At 53.8% G+C, this 17,277-nt stretch overlaps 2 protein-coding genes across 2 annotated transcripts in view; one reads left to right on the top strand and one right to left on the bottom strand.

Moving 5' to 3' along the window:
- Positions 1–493: 493 nt before the first annotated feature.
- AP2S1 (adaptor related protein complex 2 subunit sigma 1) lies at positions 494–11,260 on the bottom strand. Its single transcript, XM_036743665.1, has 8 exons — positions 11,247–11,260; positions 11,006–11,063; positions 5,699–5,930; positions 5,342–5,538; positions 4,385–4,534; positions 1,230–1,343; positions 999–1,058; positions 494–894 (listed from the first exon to the last, which is right to left on the bottom strand). The coding sequence occupies exons 1-8, from the start codon at positions 11,258–11,260 to the stop codon at positions 793–795; spliced, it is 927 nt and encodes a 308-aa protein (XP_036599560.1). The 3' UTR covers positions 494–792.
- A 1,659-nt stretch (positions 11,261–12,919) lies between these two features.
- Positions 12,920–17,277, top strand: part of ARHGAP35 (Rho GTPase activating protein 35) — a 160,580-nt gene continuing 156,222 nt past the window's right edge. Inside the window, exon 1 of the mRNA XM_036746981.1 lies at positions 12,920–12,970. The gene's annotated coding sequence lies outside the window, so the exon portion shown is untranslated. The remainder of the gene's footprint in view (positions 12,971–17,277) is intronic.

The following is a 17,277-nucleotide window of genomic DNA, read 5'->3' as shown; positions in this document are numbered from 1 at the left end:
GGTGCCAGCTGGGCAGGGGGGCAGGGTTTCCACGTCTCTCCCAAGGCCCGAGGATGGGCTCCTGCCCTCACCCGTCTCTACCCACCACTGTCAAGGTAGTAGAAGGGAGATGGGGAACCTTCAGAAAGCCACTGGCCAAGTCCAGAAATGGCACCCCAGGAATCCCACTGGGGGTAAGCAGGCAAGAGCCACCACAGACCTGGGCTGAGGTCTCCATCTACTTCTGCCTGTCTCTTGGCCTTGATTTCCACCCCACAGCTGGACTAGAGGGCCTCTCCAAGGCCCCTTTCAGCCCCAATATTCTATTTCTGATTCAAAATCCTTTAAGATCCAAAGAGTTGGATTTTTAGTCCTAAAAAGCTGTGGGACTTTCAAAGCTCAGAGGCCTGGACTCAGGCACCAAGAAGAGGCTGGGTAAAACACACAAGGGGGCCCAGGAAGAGGCTGATACCCAGAGGAGAAGCGGGAGGAAGGAGAGAGAGGGAAGGCAGTGGGCAGGCCAGGTCCACAACTTTATTGGGAGCTCCAGGTACACACATATGTACACACACACATACACGCACACAGACACACAGGCTTGCTCACATGCTCACTGCATCACTGCCATGACAGCAGGGTTACAGGATGTATGGCACCACACACATGGGACTCCCCTCCTCCTGATCCCGGCCAGGGTGTGGTCCCACCGTCCCAGACGGTGCACTCAGAGCATCTGCTGGGGAATGTGGGGAAGAGGACAGAGGGGCAGGGACTGGGGGTGGATGTCCCGGGCTGGGGACCACCTGGGCCCCCTCACTCCAGGGACTGCAGCATCAACAGCTGTTTGAGCACCTTCGTCTGGCTCGTCTCTCGGATCTCCCCAGCCAGGAACATCTCATCCACCACCGTGTAAACCTGTGGAAGGAGAGGGACAGAGGCAGGGCTGGAGGGTGGGCACCTGGCTCAGCGGGGAGGAGAATCTGGATCTCTGGGTCTCCCTCAGCCCCAGGGGTCCCTACCTTGTAGAAATTGAAGACAAGGTCCAGTTCACAGACATTGTGGAAATATTCATTTAAGACCTATGAGACAGGGAAGCAGTGGCAGTGAGGACTCCAACAGCAGAGACACAAAGACAAAAAGGGCAGCTTCCCACCCCCACCCCCTCCCGGGACCCTCTGCTGACCAGCCAAGCTGGCTGACCCCCACCCCCGCCCCATCAAAGGCTCCCTCTGAGCAGTCCCCAGGCCCACCTCCACAAAGTTGTGGATGGCCTCCAGGTAGGCCAGGTTGTTGTCATTGACATCCACACAGATGCAGAAGTAGAGGCCGGCATAACGGCGATAAATGATCTTGAAGTTTCGGAACTGGAGGGTGAGGAGAGAAGCCAAAGGTCAGGGCCACGAGGGCACAGCCAGCACACTCACCAAGCAAAAGCCCAGGGGAGAGGGCCCCCAAGATCACACAGGCAGCAATAGTGGGCTGAGCCTGGCTCAGGGTGCTCTGTCCTCCAGCTGGCCAAGAGGCAGAGACACAGGGAAGGGGAGAGAGAAAAGAGGAGAGAAGACAGAGGGAGGGAGAGGAGGGATAGAGAGGGGAGGAGGGGAGGGAAAGAGAAGAGAGGGAGAGGGGAGAGGAGAGATGGACAGAGACAGAGAAGAGAGAAAGAAATGGAGCTAAACCAGAGAGACAGAGACAGAAGCAGGTAACATACAATGACAGTAAACAGACCAGTGGGGCTGGAAAGGGCCTCTGAGGCCTGGGGAGGCTAGGCAGCGGTTCAGAGCAGAGCAAGGTCCAGAAGACCTGTCTGGGCCCTCTGCACCACCTCAGAGAGGCCAGGACTCCCACAAGAGAGCGGGAGGAAAACTTCCAAACCTTCTAGGTCTGTTTGAGAAAGGGCCTTGGCCACTGCCACCTGGTAAGGTCTGCAGAGGGGCTGAGCCCCCTGGGCTTGGCTTTCTCGACCCCCCAGTCTAGGGCTTGGGCTGGCCGGGATCCTGGAGGATGACCTGCGGGGGGGGGGGGGGGGGGGAGGGCAGGGAAGGGATGTCCTCAAGGACACATAGCACAGCCTGTAGTGACGCTCCAGGCCTTGTCTACTCCCTGGCCCAGCCTCCTCCCTTTGGCTTGCCTGTTGTCCCAGCCCTCTCTTACGGTCCTGAAATCAAGAGCCAGAAGAGGCTTTGGACCCCAGAGAGACAAAGCAGTCACTTCTCAGCTACTTTAATGCCCTCATTATACAAAGACAGAGAAAGAAGATGGGACTCATTCAGTGTCACAGTTTAAAACAGGAAAGAGCCCTGGCTTTGCAGGCAGGAGGATCTGGGTTCGAGTTCTGATCCTGCCATTTGCTACCCTTGGGACCCCAGGTAAGTCCCTCAACTTTTGTGGGCTTCCATTTCCTTATCTATAAAGTGAGGGAGTTCAATGAAGATCAATTCAACCAGCATTGCCAGGCATGGGTGAACCAGGAGCAAAGATGGCTCAGCCTCTGCCCTCAAGAAGCTTCCATTCTCCTGGGGGGAAACACAGCTACACAGCACGGCATACACAAGGCCTGGGTTCAAGTCCTCCGCCCTGCACTGAGTTCCTGGGTGGCCTGGGGCAGTCGCTCGGGCACTCTAGGGGGTTAGCCTAGGTGGCCTGGGGGCGTTACTCAGTGCTCTAGGGGGGTTAGCCTGGGTGGTCTGGGGGAGTGGCTTGGGCACTCTAGGCCATAGAACAAGGGGCTTAGCCTGAACTGCCTCCGATGACCCACCGGACAGCACCCTGGCTTCCTGGGTTGATCCTCATGCCCCTCTCATCTCCTGCCCCATCCTGTGCTCCCAATGTCTCCCAGAACGAGCCCCAAGTTCCGTCACCCCATTTCTGGGGCAGTGACCATTGTCTCATCTTTGGAGATGGCTCTGAAACACCTCCCTCCCTCCTTCCCTCTCTCTCTCCCTCCCTCTTGCTGTGGGAGCATCGCGCCCTCTTGTGGCCCGCGAGGTAACTACAGCTGGGCTGTCAAAGGAGCTGGTGCCAGGATGGCGGGCAGTCCGAGAGAGAGGAGCCTGGCAGCAGGCCCCGAGAACAGCAGGGCTGGGAACCTCCAAGGTGGACTCTGGGAAGCAGCAGAGGCCTCCTCCAGCTGCCCTCCCCCAAATGCTGCTCCTCCTCATTGCAGCATCTTACACACTCCTTTCCATTTGAAACTCCATTTCTCCTCTCCACGCCTTTGCATGGATGGTCCCTCATGCCTGCCATGCCCTCCCTCCTCACCTCTGCCTGACAGAAGCCCTGGCTCCTCTCAAGCACCACCTCTTCCAGGAAGTCTTCCCCTCTGCCCCAAGGTGGCAATGCCTTCTGGTCTAACATGCCTTTCCATACCCTGTGTCTTGTAAGGATGTTAAGCTGCTTGAGGGCAAGGACTGTCTTGTGCTTAGTCTATAAACCCGTGCCATACAGTGATAAAACAGTGAAGTTCACAGAGCTAGTGCTGAGCTACTGCCAGGCACAGGAGAGCATCCAAAGGCAAACCATGGCTCAGTCTCGGCCTTCGAGCAGCTTCCATTCTCCTGGGGGAAACACCACATCCATAGTACCATAGACAGAAGGTCTGGGTTCAAATTTTGTGCGCTAATTACTTTACAAATCTTATCTCATGTGGTCCTCACAACAACCTTGCAAGGCAGGTGCTATCGTTATGAGGCCACAGGCAGAGAGGTGAGGTCACCTGCCCAGGGTCATCCAGGAAGGACGTCTGAGGCCTAATTTGAATTCAAGTCTTCCTGACTCCAGGCCTCATGCTCTGTGAACACTGACACCCCCTAGTGGTCCTAATTCTTGTTTCTTCAAGGGGCCTCTTCCAGCACGTGAGGGCAGGCTTCTGCTGATGGGAAAGCCAGCACCTCCTGAGGCTGCCCACGTCTCTCTGGGACAGCTCTGACTTTGGAAAAGCATTTCCTTACAGAGAGCCCAGATGTGCCAGTCAGCAACATGCCCTTAGGGTCAAACAAAGCAGCCCTAACCCCTCCTTCAGCCCTTAGAGACTGTGCTTGTGTCCTCCGGAAGGTCAACACCCTTCACACTTTCACCAGACCTCTGTATGATGCACTCTCTGGCCCTTGCATCACCATGGTGACTTCCCCGGAAGTGCGCCAGCTTTTAATAATAACCGACGTTTACATGGAGCACTTTTAGACTGGCAAACCACGCTACAAACATCACCTCATTTGATCCTCACAAGAATACTGGGAGGTAGGAGAAATGATTATCCCCATTTTACAGATGTAGAAACTGAGGTTGAATTAACCTTCCTGTACCACCCAGCTGCCTTATCCATGTCCTTCCTGAGACATGGGGCCCAGAAGAGAGGAAGCCCTGAGGTGGGGGGGCAGGGGAAGAACCAGGCGAGAGCATTCACCTCCACAAAGTTGGTGTGCTTGGCGTCCCGCACTGTGACCACAGCATGGACCTCCTCAATCAGCTTCTGCTTCTCGTCATCATCAAACTGCATGTACCACTTGGCCAGGCGAGTCTTGCCTGCTCGGTTCTGGATGAGAATGAATCGGATCTGAGAAGAGACAGGACAGGAAGCCATGAGCTGGGGAAGGGTCAGAGGTGTCAAGGCCTGGAAGGGATAAGGTCAGGAGAAATGCCTGTCCCTTCTTAGGCTACCTGGGCACCTCCTCCATGGAATCTGCCAATCATCCCCACCTTAAGCCTTGGGGCTCACTGAGCCGGGGGAGGATTTCTGTTGCTCTGTCTTCCCTGGATCTGACTCATCCTGCTCAGCTGCCTTGGGGGACACTGGCCTCAGCCTCCTGCTGCTGAGCTCAGGCCAACTGCTTCCTGCCATAACCAGGAACTAGCCCAGGCCCGGGGAAGTGAGGAGGGGAGTGGAGGTGAGGGCTGCGGACAGGAGCAGGTTCCAGATCCCACCTTGCCCTCTGGGCTCAACAGCTCCTAAGCTGCTCCCCCCAGGTTTCCATATTCTCTGCTCCCTCCTTTCCAGGGTCCCCAGGTTTTACCCTCCCTTTTCCCAGGCGCTAATTCCCCCAATTCTACACTTCCTCCTCTGCTCTCCAGGCTCCCAGTTTCTAAACCCCCTGCCCTCTCTTTAGGGTTTCCAGGTCCCAAGCTCCCCGCAGGTTGTTGGATTCTCCCTGCCCGCTCCTCCCTCCTGCAGACCCTCCTGCCCAACGCCTCCCTCCTGGTTCTCCACCCCACTTGTCCGTCCCGGCTCCGTTACTCCAGGGCGCGGCCAGAACCAGCGCACCCGGCCTCGGGGGGAAGTGCGGGGGGGGGGGGGGGATGGAGAAGTAGGGCCTAGAGAAGGCTGACAGGGCCCCAGGATTCTTGGCCGCGCGATCCCCGTTACCATGGTGATCCCTCGGGGTAGGGCCCCCACCCAGATCTCCCCGATCTCCGGGGTCCCGCGGAGACTAGGTGACTTCCAAAGCCGCGGCTTCAGGCTCTTCTCCGGGCCGTAGTATAAACGGACATCCGGTACGACGCCTCCCTTCCGCGCGAGGGCCGCTGGGATTTGTAGTTCAGGGCCTTGGGCATTGGCGCACTCTCACCCTTCCCAGCATGCTCCGCTCTTCCCAGCTCCTCCCGCCGCGGGAGTCACAGTTGTAGCAGCACGATCTTGGACGCCAGGGGGCACCATTTCCCCACGGCTTCCCGAAGGCCGCAGAGCGTGGCAAGTTCAGCAGTAGAAATCTTAAGGCCTTACGCTTACATCCACCCTGTCGCCTTCCAGCTTTGTGACGGCCTTGATCAAGCTTGTTCCTCACAGGAAGCCCAGATGCCGCCTCTGATGCAAAGATTCCCCAGGGCTGCATTCTGGGAAGTGTAGTTCTGAAAGCATACTCCCCAAAACGTTGTACTCCTACAGAGCCGACGTTGTCCCCAGGACCCAGATTCGCTCTTGGGTCCGGGTCGTGATCTCTTAGAAAGAAAGAACCCTAAAATTCGGGGTGTTAGAGGTCAAGGGCCCTCTTGTCTCCACCCCCTGGCCGTTGAGTGGCCCTGAAAAGGCCTTCTCAGACAAAAGCTGCTCCTGATTGGTCCATTTCCCATCTCTTCCAAGGACCTCTTTATCCCATTGGCTTTTCGCAGGGCTCACTGATTGACTAGTTTGGAATCCCTTCCAGGGAGATGAGGGATGCTTCAGCAAAATTGGTTCTGTCCCATATCCTACCTTTGACTTAAGGGAAAGGTGTGCTTACTGTGTGACCCTGGACAAGTCACTTAACTTCTCAGGGACTTGGGTTTCCTCTTCTGTTAAATGAGTTTGGATTCAAAGGCCTCTGAGATCCAGGAATCAGTCAGCAAGCATTTATTAATTGCCTACTATGCACTAGGCACTGTGCTAAGCTGGGCAGGGACAGGACATTCAAAGAAAAAACAATCCTCTCCCTGTATCCTCGGGGATACAACATACAAACAACTATACACAGGATACATAGGAAATCAGTACAGGGAAGGCTTCTGTATTAGGGACTTCACAGAATCTGGGAGGCAGAGATGTAGAGGGAGAGCATTCCAGACATGGAAGATAGCAGTGGCAAGGCCCACAGGAAGAACTGGGAGATGGAGAGCCCAGCAGTAAGGAATGGCAAGGAAGGCAGGTTCACTGCTAAAGAATTAAAAGACTGGAAAGGCAAAGAAGGGGCAGCTTATAAAGGGCTTGGGATAGAGGATTTGATATTTGATCCTTGAGTCCATAAGGAATCACTGGACTTTATGTAATAGGGGAATGACGAGGGCTGACCTACACTTTAGAAAAATCACTTTGCTGGCTGACTGGAGACTAGAATGGAGCAGGTAGAGACTTGAGGCAGGCTGACCCACCCACAGGCTACTGCAATATTAAAGACATGAGGTGATGAGGTGGGGGCATATCCCAGAGATGCTACAGAGGTAACATCATTGGGCTCGGATGTTGGGGAGGGGTGAGAGAGAGTGAGGAGTCCAGGATGGCTCCCAGGTTGGGCACTGGCTGGGAGTGTGGTGTTGACCTTTACAGGAGGTGGGAAGGGTTTGAGGGAAAGATACTGAATTCCACTTTGGACATACTGAGTTTAAGACGTCTACTGGAGATTCAGTTCAAGATGCCTGAAAGGCACCTAGAGATTTGAGATTAGAGGTGAGAGATTTGAGGGCAGGGAAGGCGGATTTGAGAATCATCCGCAGAGAGATGGTAATTCGATTCATGGCAGCTGATGAGATCAACCAGTGAAGTAGAATGGAGGAAGAGGGCCCAGGACAGAACCCTGTGGGGCACCTAGGGTCAGAGGGTGTGATCTGGAGGAGGATCCAGCAAAGGAAGCTGAGGAGTGGTCTGAGAGAAAGCCTAAAGAGAGTATGAAGGAGAGTGACTGACAGTGTCAAAGGCTACAGAGAGGTCAAGGAGAATGAGAACTGAGAAAAGGCTACTGGATTTGGCAGCTAAAAGATCAAGCTGGTAGCTAGGTAGCACTGCAGTAGACAGTGCTGGCCCTGGAGTCAGGAGGACCTGAGTTCAAATCCTGCCTCAGATACTTACCAGCCGTATGACCCTGGGCAAGTCACTTCACCCCAGTTTCCTCATCTGTAAAATAAGTGCTAGAGAAGGAAATGGAAAACATTTCCACTATCTCTGCCAAAAAAAAAAAGGTTCACGAAGAGCCGGACATGACTGAAATAACTGAGCAATAACTAAGTCGAGTCATACTCTGTGCACTTTGCCATAGAAGCCTTGTATGAGAATAGTTAAATGTTTTTTATGTGTTTGTGGCATAACCCCCTGCTAGACTGTAAGCTCCATGAGGGCTGGGATCTTGGGCTATGGGAACAGTTGTACTTCTGGCTTCCTGTAGGTAAGTGCTGAGTAAATGTCTTAAAGAGGTGGCCCCACTCCCAGCACACAAATATGGACCAGGTTGCAGAGGGTCATAGATTTGGGAGGACAGCTGAGAGGGCTCGTTCAAGACCACACAGAGAGGAAGAGGCAGAACTGGGACTGGAAGCCAGGTCCTCCCAAGTCCCAATCTAAAGTCCTCTGGCCTCTGCCAGATGGATTCCACGAAGGTCAGCAAAAGCAGCTCCACTTCTGCACTCCCCCCCATTCCCCACCCCCCCATGTCGCTCCCTGGTGCAAAATCCTGGAAGGGGCAGTGAAGTGGAAACCCCATAGGCAAAGGCTGCCTTCTTGAACCCAAGTCGGTGCAAGGAGGGCCCAGAGCCAAACCAGTCTCCGGTAACCTCCTGGTTGGGGCATCAGTCCTCAGGGCCTGGAGGGGATGCTTGAGACAGCTAGAGAGCAGATCCGGTTGGCAATCCTTCTGTAGGTCTGCTAATTGTTTACTTGTCTGTTTATTTTTACTGGAGCCGAGGCCTGGCACAGGGTGTGGGGGAGGAGGCTTCCTTCTGCTACACACCCCGAGGTGAGCTTTCTGTTCTTGCTGATTCATATGTAGCCTGGTGGAACAGGAAAAGCACTGGCTCAAAGACAGAGGGTCTGGGTTCAAATCCCAGCATGGTATGACCTTGCTAGTGGTAGGACCTTGGGTGTCCTCTTTTGGCCTCAAATCCCTCTTCTGTAAAAGGAAGGTTTTTTTGGCTACATGGCCTTTGAAGTCCTTTTAAGTTCTAGATTTGATCTATATTCTTATGATTTAAAATCTACTGGAAATAGAATTCGATTTGAAGTCCTGGGTTCCAAGTTGGAAAATCACTTAAAACAACTCATATCCTTGGGCAAGGGACCCTTCCCTGGAATCCAGTTTCCCTTTCTGTAAAATGAGGTGGTTGGGCCAGCTTCAGTTGAAGAAGTAATTATTAAACGCTTACCACATGCCAAGATTCTGGAGATACAAAAAAAAAATCCCTGGGGCCCTACCAGCTCTAAATCAGATCTATGAAATCAAAGGAAATATTTGTCAAATGCTTAGCACAGTGCCTGGTGCACAGTAGGTGTTTAAGCATGTTTGTTGCTCTTTCCTCCCTTCTCCCCATTCCTGGGGGTGGGGTGGTTTCAGCCTCAGAAACAATGCCCTCTGACAGGCTGCTGGGTTTACCAGCTCAGCCTTCTGCACATCAGTCTCAGACTGGCAGGTCTGGGGTAGCCATCTCCTAAGGGGCCCCTCCCCATCCTCTCCTTGAGGTAACTTTTCCCACCCACCTGATTCCCCAGTCTTTCCCTCTTCCAACTATCCTGTCTTTTACTCATCTGCGAACTCCTGATTATCCCACATTGGAGTGTAAACGTCATGAGGACATGGACTATTCTCCATTTCTACCTCCTCAGCATTTAGTCCCAAAGCTGGCAATCAACAAGCATATATCAGCCAACTACTTTTTGCTAGAAAGCCAGCATGGCCTAGTGGATAGAGTTGGCTGTAGAGCAAAGACCTGGGCTTCCAGTCCTCTGGGTGACCCTGGGAAAATCGCTTTACCTCTGAGGGCGGTTGGTACTCTGTGCAACCTTCTTAGACAGCAAATTCAGAGAACATGCTGAACTGTGTTGGCAGAAGGAATTTTCTCACTGGGTTGGTCTGGACAAATGAAATGAATCCACATTTATTAAGCTCCTACTATGTACCAGGCAGGCACTGCCCTAAACACTGGGGAGACAAAGAGAAACAAGAGACAGTCCCTGCCCTCAAGGAGCTTACAATGTAATGGGAAAGACAAATAAATAAATATGCATGAACAAATCACAGATTTATTTTTATTTTTTGTTTAGTGCTAGGAATCCAAAGCAAAAAATCAAACAGTATCCACCAATGGATATACCAAATAAGTCTGAAGGCGTTAGGGAGGGTGGGCCCTAGCCATTGTGGGAAACAACTGGGAGAGAAGGTGGTGCTGGAGCAGAGTTTTGAAGGAAGTAAGGGAGTCTATGAGGCCAGAAGTGAGGAGGGTGGACATTCCAGGCACTGGGCATGGCCAGGGGCCAAAGGCCAGGAGACTGGACATGGTACAAAGTCCTGTATGAGTTCGGCCAGACCTACCTTGGAGTGTGTGAAGGGGAGTAAGGTAGAATTAGGTTGAAAACTCGGGCCAACTTGTAAAGAATTTAGAATGCCAGACAGAGGAGTCTGACACTCGATAAATGCTTATGAATTTTAACCAAGACAGGGAACTCCCAGATCACCTCTTCTGTGTATCAATCAGCAAGCATTTACTGTAAAAGGTAAAACAAGCATAAGGACAGGGACTGAACCTGGTGATTTAATTGGGATAGGAAACATCAGGGTAGAGAAAATCTCTCCTTCAATACAGATCAGTACTGTCTTTGCAACTTGAAAATGGCCCAGAACACTGAGAGGTTCAGGGTTACACCCCATCTGTGGGCAGGATTTAAATGCAGGTCTATATTCTGGGGGGGGGAAGAGGGAAGACAAGTATTTATTAAGAACCTACTATGTGCTAGGCACTCTGGTAAGCATTTTATAAATATCATCTCATCAGGCAACAACATTCCTCCAAAAAGACAAACATACTAAATCAATACATGGTATGTATCTAGAAGGGAAGAAGCTGGACTCCATTGTCTCCAAAAACCCTTCCAGATTCAAGTCTTGTGATGTGTGGTTAGAAAGCCTGGACCTAAGACCTAGTTCTGATAGGCTACTTGGGTGACCTTTGGGCTTCCACTTCCCCACCTGTCAGTTTCATCTGTTGAGGAAGCTGGCCCAGACCACCTCTATGGGCCTTTCCACATCTCCTTGCTCCTTCTACTTTTTGAAGAGGACCAACGACATCATCAGGTGATGTCTTGATTCAGACATGAATAGAAGTCAGGCAGAATTGCACCAACTTCAGCCTCATTCTCTCTTCCAGAGCCATCAAAGTCCAGTGGCAAGACAACCATCAGGATGACTGGCAATGTTGGGGATGCAGTGGATGACCTTGGTGTCTTTGATCTCTGACCAAGCTCTAAGGCATTCACAGCACCTGCTCGGGCCCAAAGCTGTTGGAACAGATTGTTCTCATCCACCCATTCTGCTGGGGGAAGTCTTCATGTGCTTGAGGCAGACATCCCCCAACTCACCGATGGGCGGCCCACCTTAACCTGGTGTAGCCCATCTTTAGAGATGGGCTTCTTAGAGCTATAGGTTGAGAATTGAGTACCAGGTGGACACTGCAGGTGGATAGGCAGCCCTGAAAAGGGGTGCACAAGCTAGTCTTCCCTGAACACCTGACATGCCTTTATATACTTGGAGGAGCGGAGTGGTTTGGATTAAATTGTTACAATTCCATTTTCAGCCTGTGTGCCTTCATCCAGGTCTTACCATGCCTGGACCATCCTTCACTGCCACATCTTAGAATTCCTACTTTCACTCAAAGCTCAACTAACCTGCACCTTGGACCACAGACTAGGCTAGTTCACTTTCTTCTGTGAAAGGCAGACAGGAGGCTCAGATGGAAGGTGACTTACCCTCAGGCCACACAGCTGGTAAATAATGGCACCAGATCCAGTGCCCTTTTCATTTTCTGACTTTGGTTCAATTTGACAAGAATTTTAAGCGCCTACTATGTACAGACAAAAATGAAACAATCCCTCAAGGAACTCAGATTCCACTGGACAAACTAAATAGAGGACGGAGAGCAGGGAAAAGGGGAGGGAGCTGTAATGAGCCTAATCAGGAAATCTCATTTGAGCCTTGAAGGCAGATATTCCAAGAGACTGTGAACAGCAAAGCCGCTCGGCCCCGGGTTCGAGAGCAGACCGGCCTCTGATCCAGACTCTAGCCCCGGCCGGGCCGCTTCCTTCCCATTTCCTGCTCCTGCACTGGAAGCTCTGGGCAGGTTCGGGGCGGCCCGCGAGGCCAGCACCGACCAGCCGTCCGCCCCTTCGCCGTCAGTCCCAGGGCTGCCCAGCTGGTGCCCGTCTGGCCTCTGCCACGGCAGAGCACGCGCTGCTCGGCCCCGCCCCCGGGAGGAGGAGGGGGGCGGAACCGATGGAACCCGAGCCCCTGATTGGATGGTGGAGACCACGCCCCCAGGCTCTCCAACTCCCTCTCGGGCTGCGGCCCTGCCCTGGCCGTCCTCTCCGCGTCTTCTTCGGGGCTCCCTAAGGCGGCTGCGACGCGCGCCCCCTCCGCCCGCTCCCCACGGGGGGCTGCGGCTCGGGCCCGCCCCGCGCTCTCATTGGCGGATCACACCTCGCGCGAGCCGGTGGGTTCGCGCTGGGCCGTCATGCCCTCCCCTGCCCTCTACTTCGGTAGCGGCGCTGGAAGGTTCTGTGCGCCCGCGCGCGTCGGCGTGAGGGGTCTTGCACCGGGCGCACCCTCTCTCCTACCCCGGGCCTCCGGGTACCTCCTGCGGCTCTAGAGTAGAGCTTGTGGCGCACGCGCCCCCGCCCCCGCCCCGGCTAGAGCCCCGCGGGCGTGCGCGCTCGCAGACCCCGCCCCCTCGCACTGTGTTGTATCGCGCGCCGGAGAGCGTGCGCGCGCTCGACCTCTCTCCCGACTCTCCCCCCCGCCCCTCCAGCCTCGCGCCGGGTCTCGCGCCCCTTCCCGCCCCTCCCCCCCTAAGCCAGCCTCGGCGGCGGTTGGCCGGGGTATCTCGCGCGTGCGCTCGCTCGCGCTGGGGCTCACGCTCCCCCTCCCCGCCCCTCCGCTACCTTCCCACGGCCTCGTCGCGCGCGCTCGGGCCGGGTCTCGCGGCGGCGCCCGGGGAGGGCAGGGCTGCGGCGCGGTACAGCGCGGCCCGGCCTGCCGTTCGCAGCGGCCGCCCCTGTCCTCGCCCCTCCCCCCGCTGCGGCGGCGGCCGCCGAGCCCGGCGGGGTGTGAGGGAGGGCGCGGGAGCGCGGCCCCTCCCCCTCCCCTCCCCTCTCCCCCGCCCGCCGCCGGCCCCTCCCCCTCCCGGCCCGGGCGGCGGCGGCAGCGGCGGCAGCAGCAGCAGCAGCAGGAGCAGCAGCAGCGGCGGCAGCGGCAGCAGAGAACATGGCGCCGGGGCCGCCGCCGCCGCCTCCGCCTGCCAGAGCCCCCAGGCCCGGCCCGCGCTGAGCCCGGTGAGTGGGGGAGCGAGTGCTCGGGTCTGGCCGGGGGCGGGGTGGGCTGGGGAGGGGCGCTGCTGGTGGGCACTGCGGGGGGTGCTGCCAGGCGGCACTGCGGGGGGGGGGCAGCGGGGACACTTCCCGTGGAGGAGCAGGGGGGTCTCGGGGCCAGTGGGCAGGGAGGGCAGGCCCCGAAGAGCTCGGCGGCTGCCACCATTTCCCGGGAGCAGCCGCGGCCGAGGCTCCCTTTCTTCCTGCTGGTGCATCTCCCACTTCCACCCCCACCCCGGGTTCGGGCAGTGAGGATCCTGGGAGGGCTCGATGGGGGGACCCAGCTGTGCCCCTTTCCCCGTCAGGGCCGCACGGTCTTTGGGAGTATTGGGGGAGAGCATCGGGGCTCTTGCTCGCCACCCCCCCCCCCCATTCCCGTGGATTCTCGAATGGGGGGGGGAGGCGGCCTAAGTGTACAGATTTGCGAGCTTGGGAACAATGGAGGCATTCTTGGGAGTAGGGGGTGGCATCCCCCTTGGAGCCCCCAGGGATGGCTTTCCCTTTGGAGCCCAGGGGATGGTTCCCTTCTTCCCCTCCCCCTCCCCCATCCAGAAGGAGCCGTGGCCTGGTCTCTGCTTCCTCCCGGTTCTGCGGTCTGGATTGCAAACACCTTGAGGGCAAGGACCAGAGATTGGAGCCCCGTGCCCCACAGCCTGGGACCGACGTGCCGCGGTTCGTGGGTCTGCCTGGGCAGTGCCTTGGCCAGTTAGGGAGTCTGTGGGCCGTTCCCCTAGTCCCTGCCCACCCTTGACATCGTCTCAAAGAGGGCCAGCTGCCATGTATTTCTCTTATTTCTTTATTTTCCTTCTCCCTGCAAAACTTATAAAGCAGAGTTTTCAGTTTTGTGAAAGGGATTTCTAGGTCTGTTGTCCTTAATGTTTATCCTTTTTCACAGTCCCCACCCCTAGCGAGGACCTGGCTCTAATGTTGCTAGGGGTTCAGTTTGCAGGTCATATTGTTCTTCAGGGGGACTGCTGCTGGGCCATGTGGGGCCCAACTTCTCCACCCCCCACCCTCCCCCAACATGGGCCTTTTTTGTACTTCATGCCCTGGGTCCCCCGGAAACTCTCAGGTCACCTTCAGGTCAGCAGTGTGAACTTTGGGGTTTGGAGAGGACACATTCCCTCCTCCCATCTTTTGTGCCAAGGCCTTCCTGGGCTGCAAAATGGTGATGTCAAAGAAGATTGGGAAAGTGCTCTGCCAGTTGTTTGTTGAAAGGGAGAGTGCCTAGTGTCAGTCAGGTCCTTGCCCTCTAGTGTTTGAAGCACTCCCAGAGCAGAGCAGTGCTTCATTGCCGACCCAGTGGGGTGTGTGCTCTTGTTCCCTGATAGCTTCACTTGCACTCCTCCCTTTGAGGAGGTGGCCTGTCAGGACCGTCAGGGTGGCAGGCTGGTGTCCCTCAGCCTTGGCCTTCTTCTCTTCATCTTCTGTTAGGAGCTAAGTGAAGGGCTTTAGTGGAGGATACTTCTTTATTTGCTGGGTCTATGGAAGAAGCCTTGAAGTTGGAAGACATGGATTTCTTGAGTTATTAAAATTTGGGGCCTTTTTTAGCCTCAGTTCATCTCTGGAGATAATACATTCCCTCTTTAGGGCTGCTAGGTGGTTCAATGCATTGACCACTCTGGACTGGGAGTCAGGAAGGTGTGTCTCAGACATGAGCTGTATGACCTTGGGCAAGTCACTTGACTTTGTTTCCTCATCTGTAAAATGGGGACCATGGTAGCATCTGCCTTCCAGGGTTGTTGTGGAGAGCAAATGAACTCACATATGTAAAGTACTTTGCAAACCTTAAAGTGACAAAAATATATTGTTATTAGCAGAGAAAGGAACTTCAGAAAACATTTGAGTCTCCATATTTTTAAAGATGGAGAAACTGAGACCAAAGAGGTTATTTATCCAAAGTTAAACAGATAGTTAATTTGAACCCAGGTATTCAAACACCAAATCCAGTGCTCCTTCTGCTCCACTATGCTGCTTTCAGCATGGATGAGCCCATGGAGCTCATGTTGTTCAGCGCTCTCATTTTACATTTGGGGAATTGAAGCCTGCATAGGGGAAGCAACTTGCTGCTGGTTCACCAGTAGGAGTTAAGTGTTAGCCAGGACTAGAATCCAGAACCCTAGTTCACCATAGCACACTACCTCACAATTCTTGTTCCTTCCTTAGCTAAGGAATTGGGTACTGACCACTGGATAGAGAAGTGATTTTTATGAGCAAATTAAACCAAAATCTGGGGGGAGGAGGTTTGTGCTTTTAGGGTAATTGCTTATTAAAGCAGTGATCATCTGTGAGGGCCTGTAAGTGAACCACCGATTGGTCTTTATTCTAGCACTTTTAAAGAAATCGTTCTATGTGAACACTTTTCAGAAGAAGAGCCATATTCAGGGTGATCCACAGAATTGAACTATTGATTCCTCAGTAACTCAGGTATCTGTGTGAGGTACTGTGTGGGAGTGTGGGAAGAGCCTCAAGCCCTGTGTTCCAGCCCTGGCTCTGTGGCCTTGGGGAAGCCTGTTTTCCCCTTTGGCAAATGAGGGGCAGAATAAGTGGTCTCCAAGGTTCCAGTGCTAGAAATTGTATAGTACTAGACATGAGCTTCCCTGATGCAGAGGGCCCAGTGGTGTGTATGTGAGGGTTTGTCACTATTTGCTGAAAGAACTGAGAAATGTTTCTGTTAATGGCACTTGGCTGGTAGGTGATTACGGGATAATTCTGTGAACTTACTTTAATTGGGAAGCTTATATCATAAAGCATTCCGAATTTTCCTTAATGTGATTGTGGGGGAAAAGGTCAAGAGTTCTGAGACTCTGGAGATGCTTTCCTAACAGATCAGTAGCTATCATTGTGTGGTTGGTCTTCTGCATGTGTTCTCATTGGAGCTTCGAGGTGACCTGTGATACAGGTGCTGTGCCTGCATGACAGTCCTCTTCCTGTCAGAGATGAAGTAGTAACATGGGGCAGTAGGAAGGGCTCAAACATGCAAGGTTGCCTGGGTAGATCTTGTCATAAGAGGTGGGTGTGCTTCTGGGCAAGCCGTAGCACCTCTTGGAGCCTGGTTTTTTCATCTGTAGATGTTGGACTGGACAGTCTTAGCTCTTTGTACAGATAAACTTTATGATCCTGGGACTTCCTTAAAGTCAAACAGTAAGTGGCAGAGCCAGGTCTTGAAACTGGATCTTGTGAGTCTCCAAAACCAGTTTTCTGTCCATTATCCCATCCCTGTCCGTAGAAACGTTGGAGAGCTTCCCTAGTGTTCTGAAAAAATGTCTAGGTTGTCCCTGTGACCTCTTAGCCCAGGTTCACTCGCTAGGAGTCAAATAGACAGAGGCCCAGAGGGTGGGTTTCTCTTGACCTGATAATTGGTGCACCAAAGACCATCAGATTTCCTAGATACCTATAGCAGATAATGGCTTTTGCATTGTAGACTTGTAAGGTGTCAGTCTTGGCTGTCTGGATCAGCTAATATGCCAGCTGGGGCTCTTTGTTTTCAAAGTGGTGGCATTTCTTCATCTGGGAGCCTCTTTGGAAGGCTTCTGAAGATGGAGGCTGTGGCATTGAGCAGAAACAGATCTGATCCAAGCTTTCCTCTTTAACCGTTCTTCTCGCCCTTCTTTCCTTCTCCCTATGCTCTCCCCATTCTGGCACAGTTTAGGCCAAGACTTTTGGGGTGGTGTTACACTGGCAAAAACCTGAAAACAAATGGGGCTACAGTGGAATGGAGGAAAAGACTCTAAAGATTTTACTTGTGTGGGGGGGAATGCATGCCAATGACTTAGGGGTAGAAATAGATTTTGTCACAACCTTTCTTACATCTATCCCTTGTTCCTGCCATCCTGGTAAAGGCCTTCATCAGCCCCTGCCTGGAATAGAGAAAAAGATGCACAGGCTTCAGAGCTGAAAGGAGACTTAGAGATTACCTAGTGTCTCCAGTTCACCCAATGGATGAAGAAACAGGCTTGGAGAGGAGAAGCAGCCTGACCAGGTCATGTCTGGCCATTGTGGATAGTGGCAGAGTGAAGGTTTGTGCCCAGATATCCCAACCCTGCCTTTGCGGCAGGCCACCTTTCTTTGTCCTTCCTGAGGTGAGCTCAAGGACCCTGGGAAGATAGATTGGGGTTTAGAGCTAAAAGGGGCCCTAAATGTCAAACTGAGGAGGTTCTATTTGATACTAAAGGTGACAGGAAGCCATTGGAATTGATCGAGAAGGGAACTGACCCATGCTTGGGGCAAATCACTTTGGCAGCCTTGTGATGGGCGGATTAACAAGGAAA

The sequence above is a fragment of the Trichosurus vulpecula genome, chromosome 2 (assembly GCF_011100635.1).
Source record: "Trichosurus vulpecula isolate mTriVul1 chromosome 2, mTriVul1.pri, whole genome shotgun sequence".
NCBI lineage: Eukaryota > Metazoa > Chordata > Mammalia > Diprotodontia > Phalangeridae > Trichosurus > Trichosurus vulpecula.
Note: the sequence above shows the minus strand (reverse complement) of the source record. Positions and strands in the feature narration are given on the sequence as shown.

Bases quoted from the DNA above. Each gene is read 5' to 3' on its own strand.
- AP2S1 (XM_036743665.1), bottom strand. The intron at 5,931-11,005 runs GTGAGTTGGGGG...CCCGAATTTTAG, and splicing joins TTAAGGTGGGCCGCCCATCG to GGTTCTTTCTTTCTAAGAGA. The intron at 5,539-5,698 runs GTAAGGCCTTAA...GGGAAGGGTGAG, and splicing joins GCGACAGGGTGGATGTAAGC to AGTGCGCCAATGCCCAAGGC.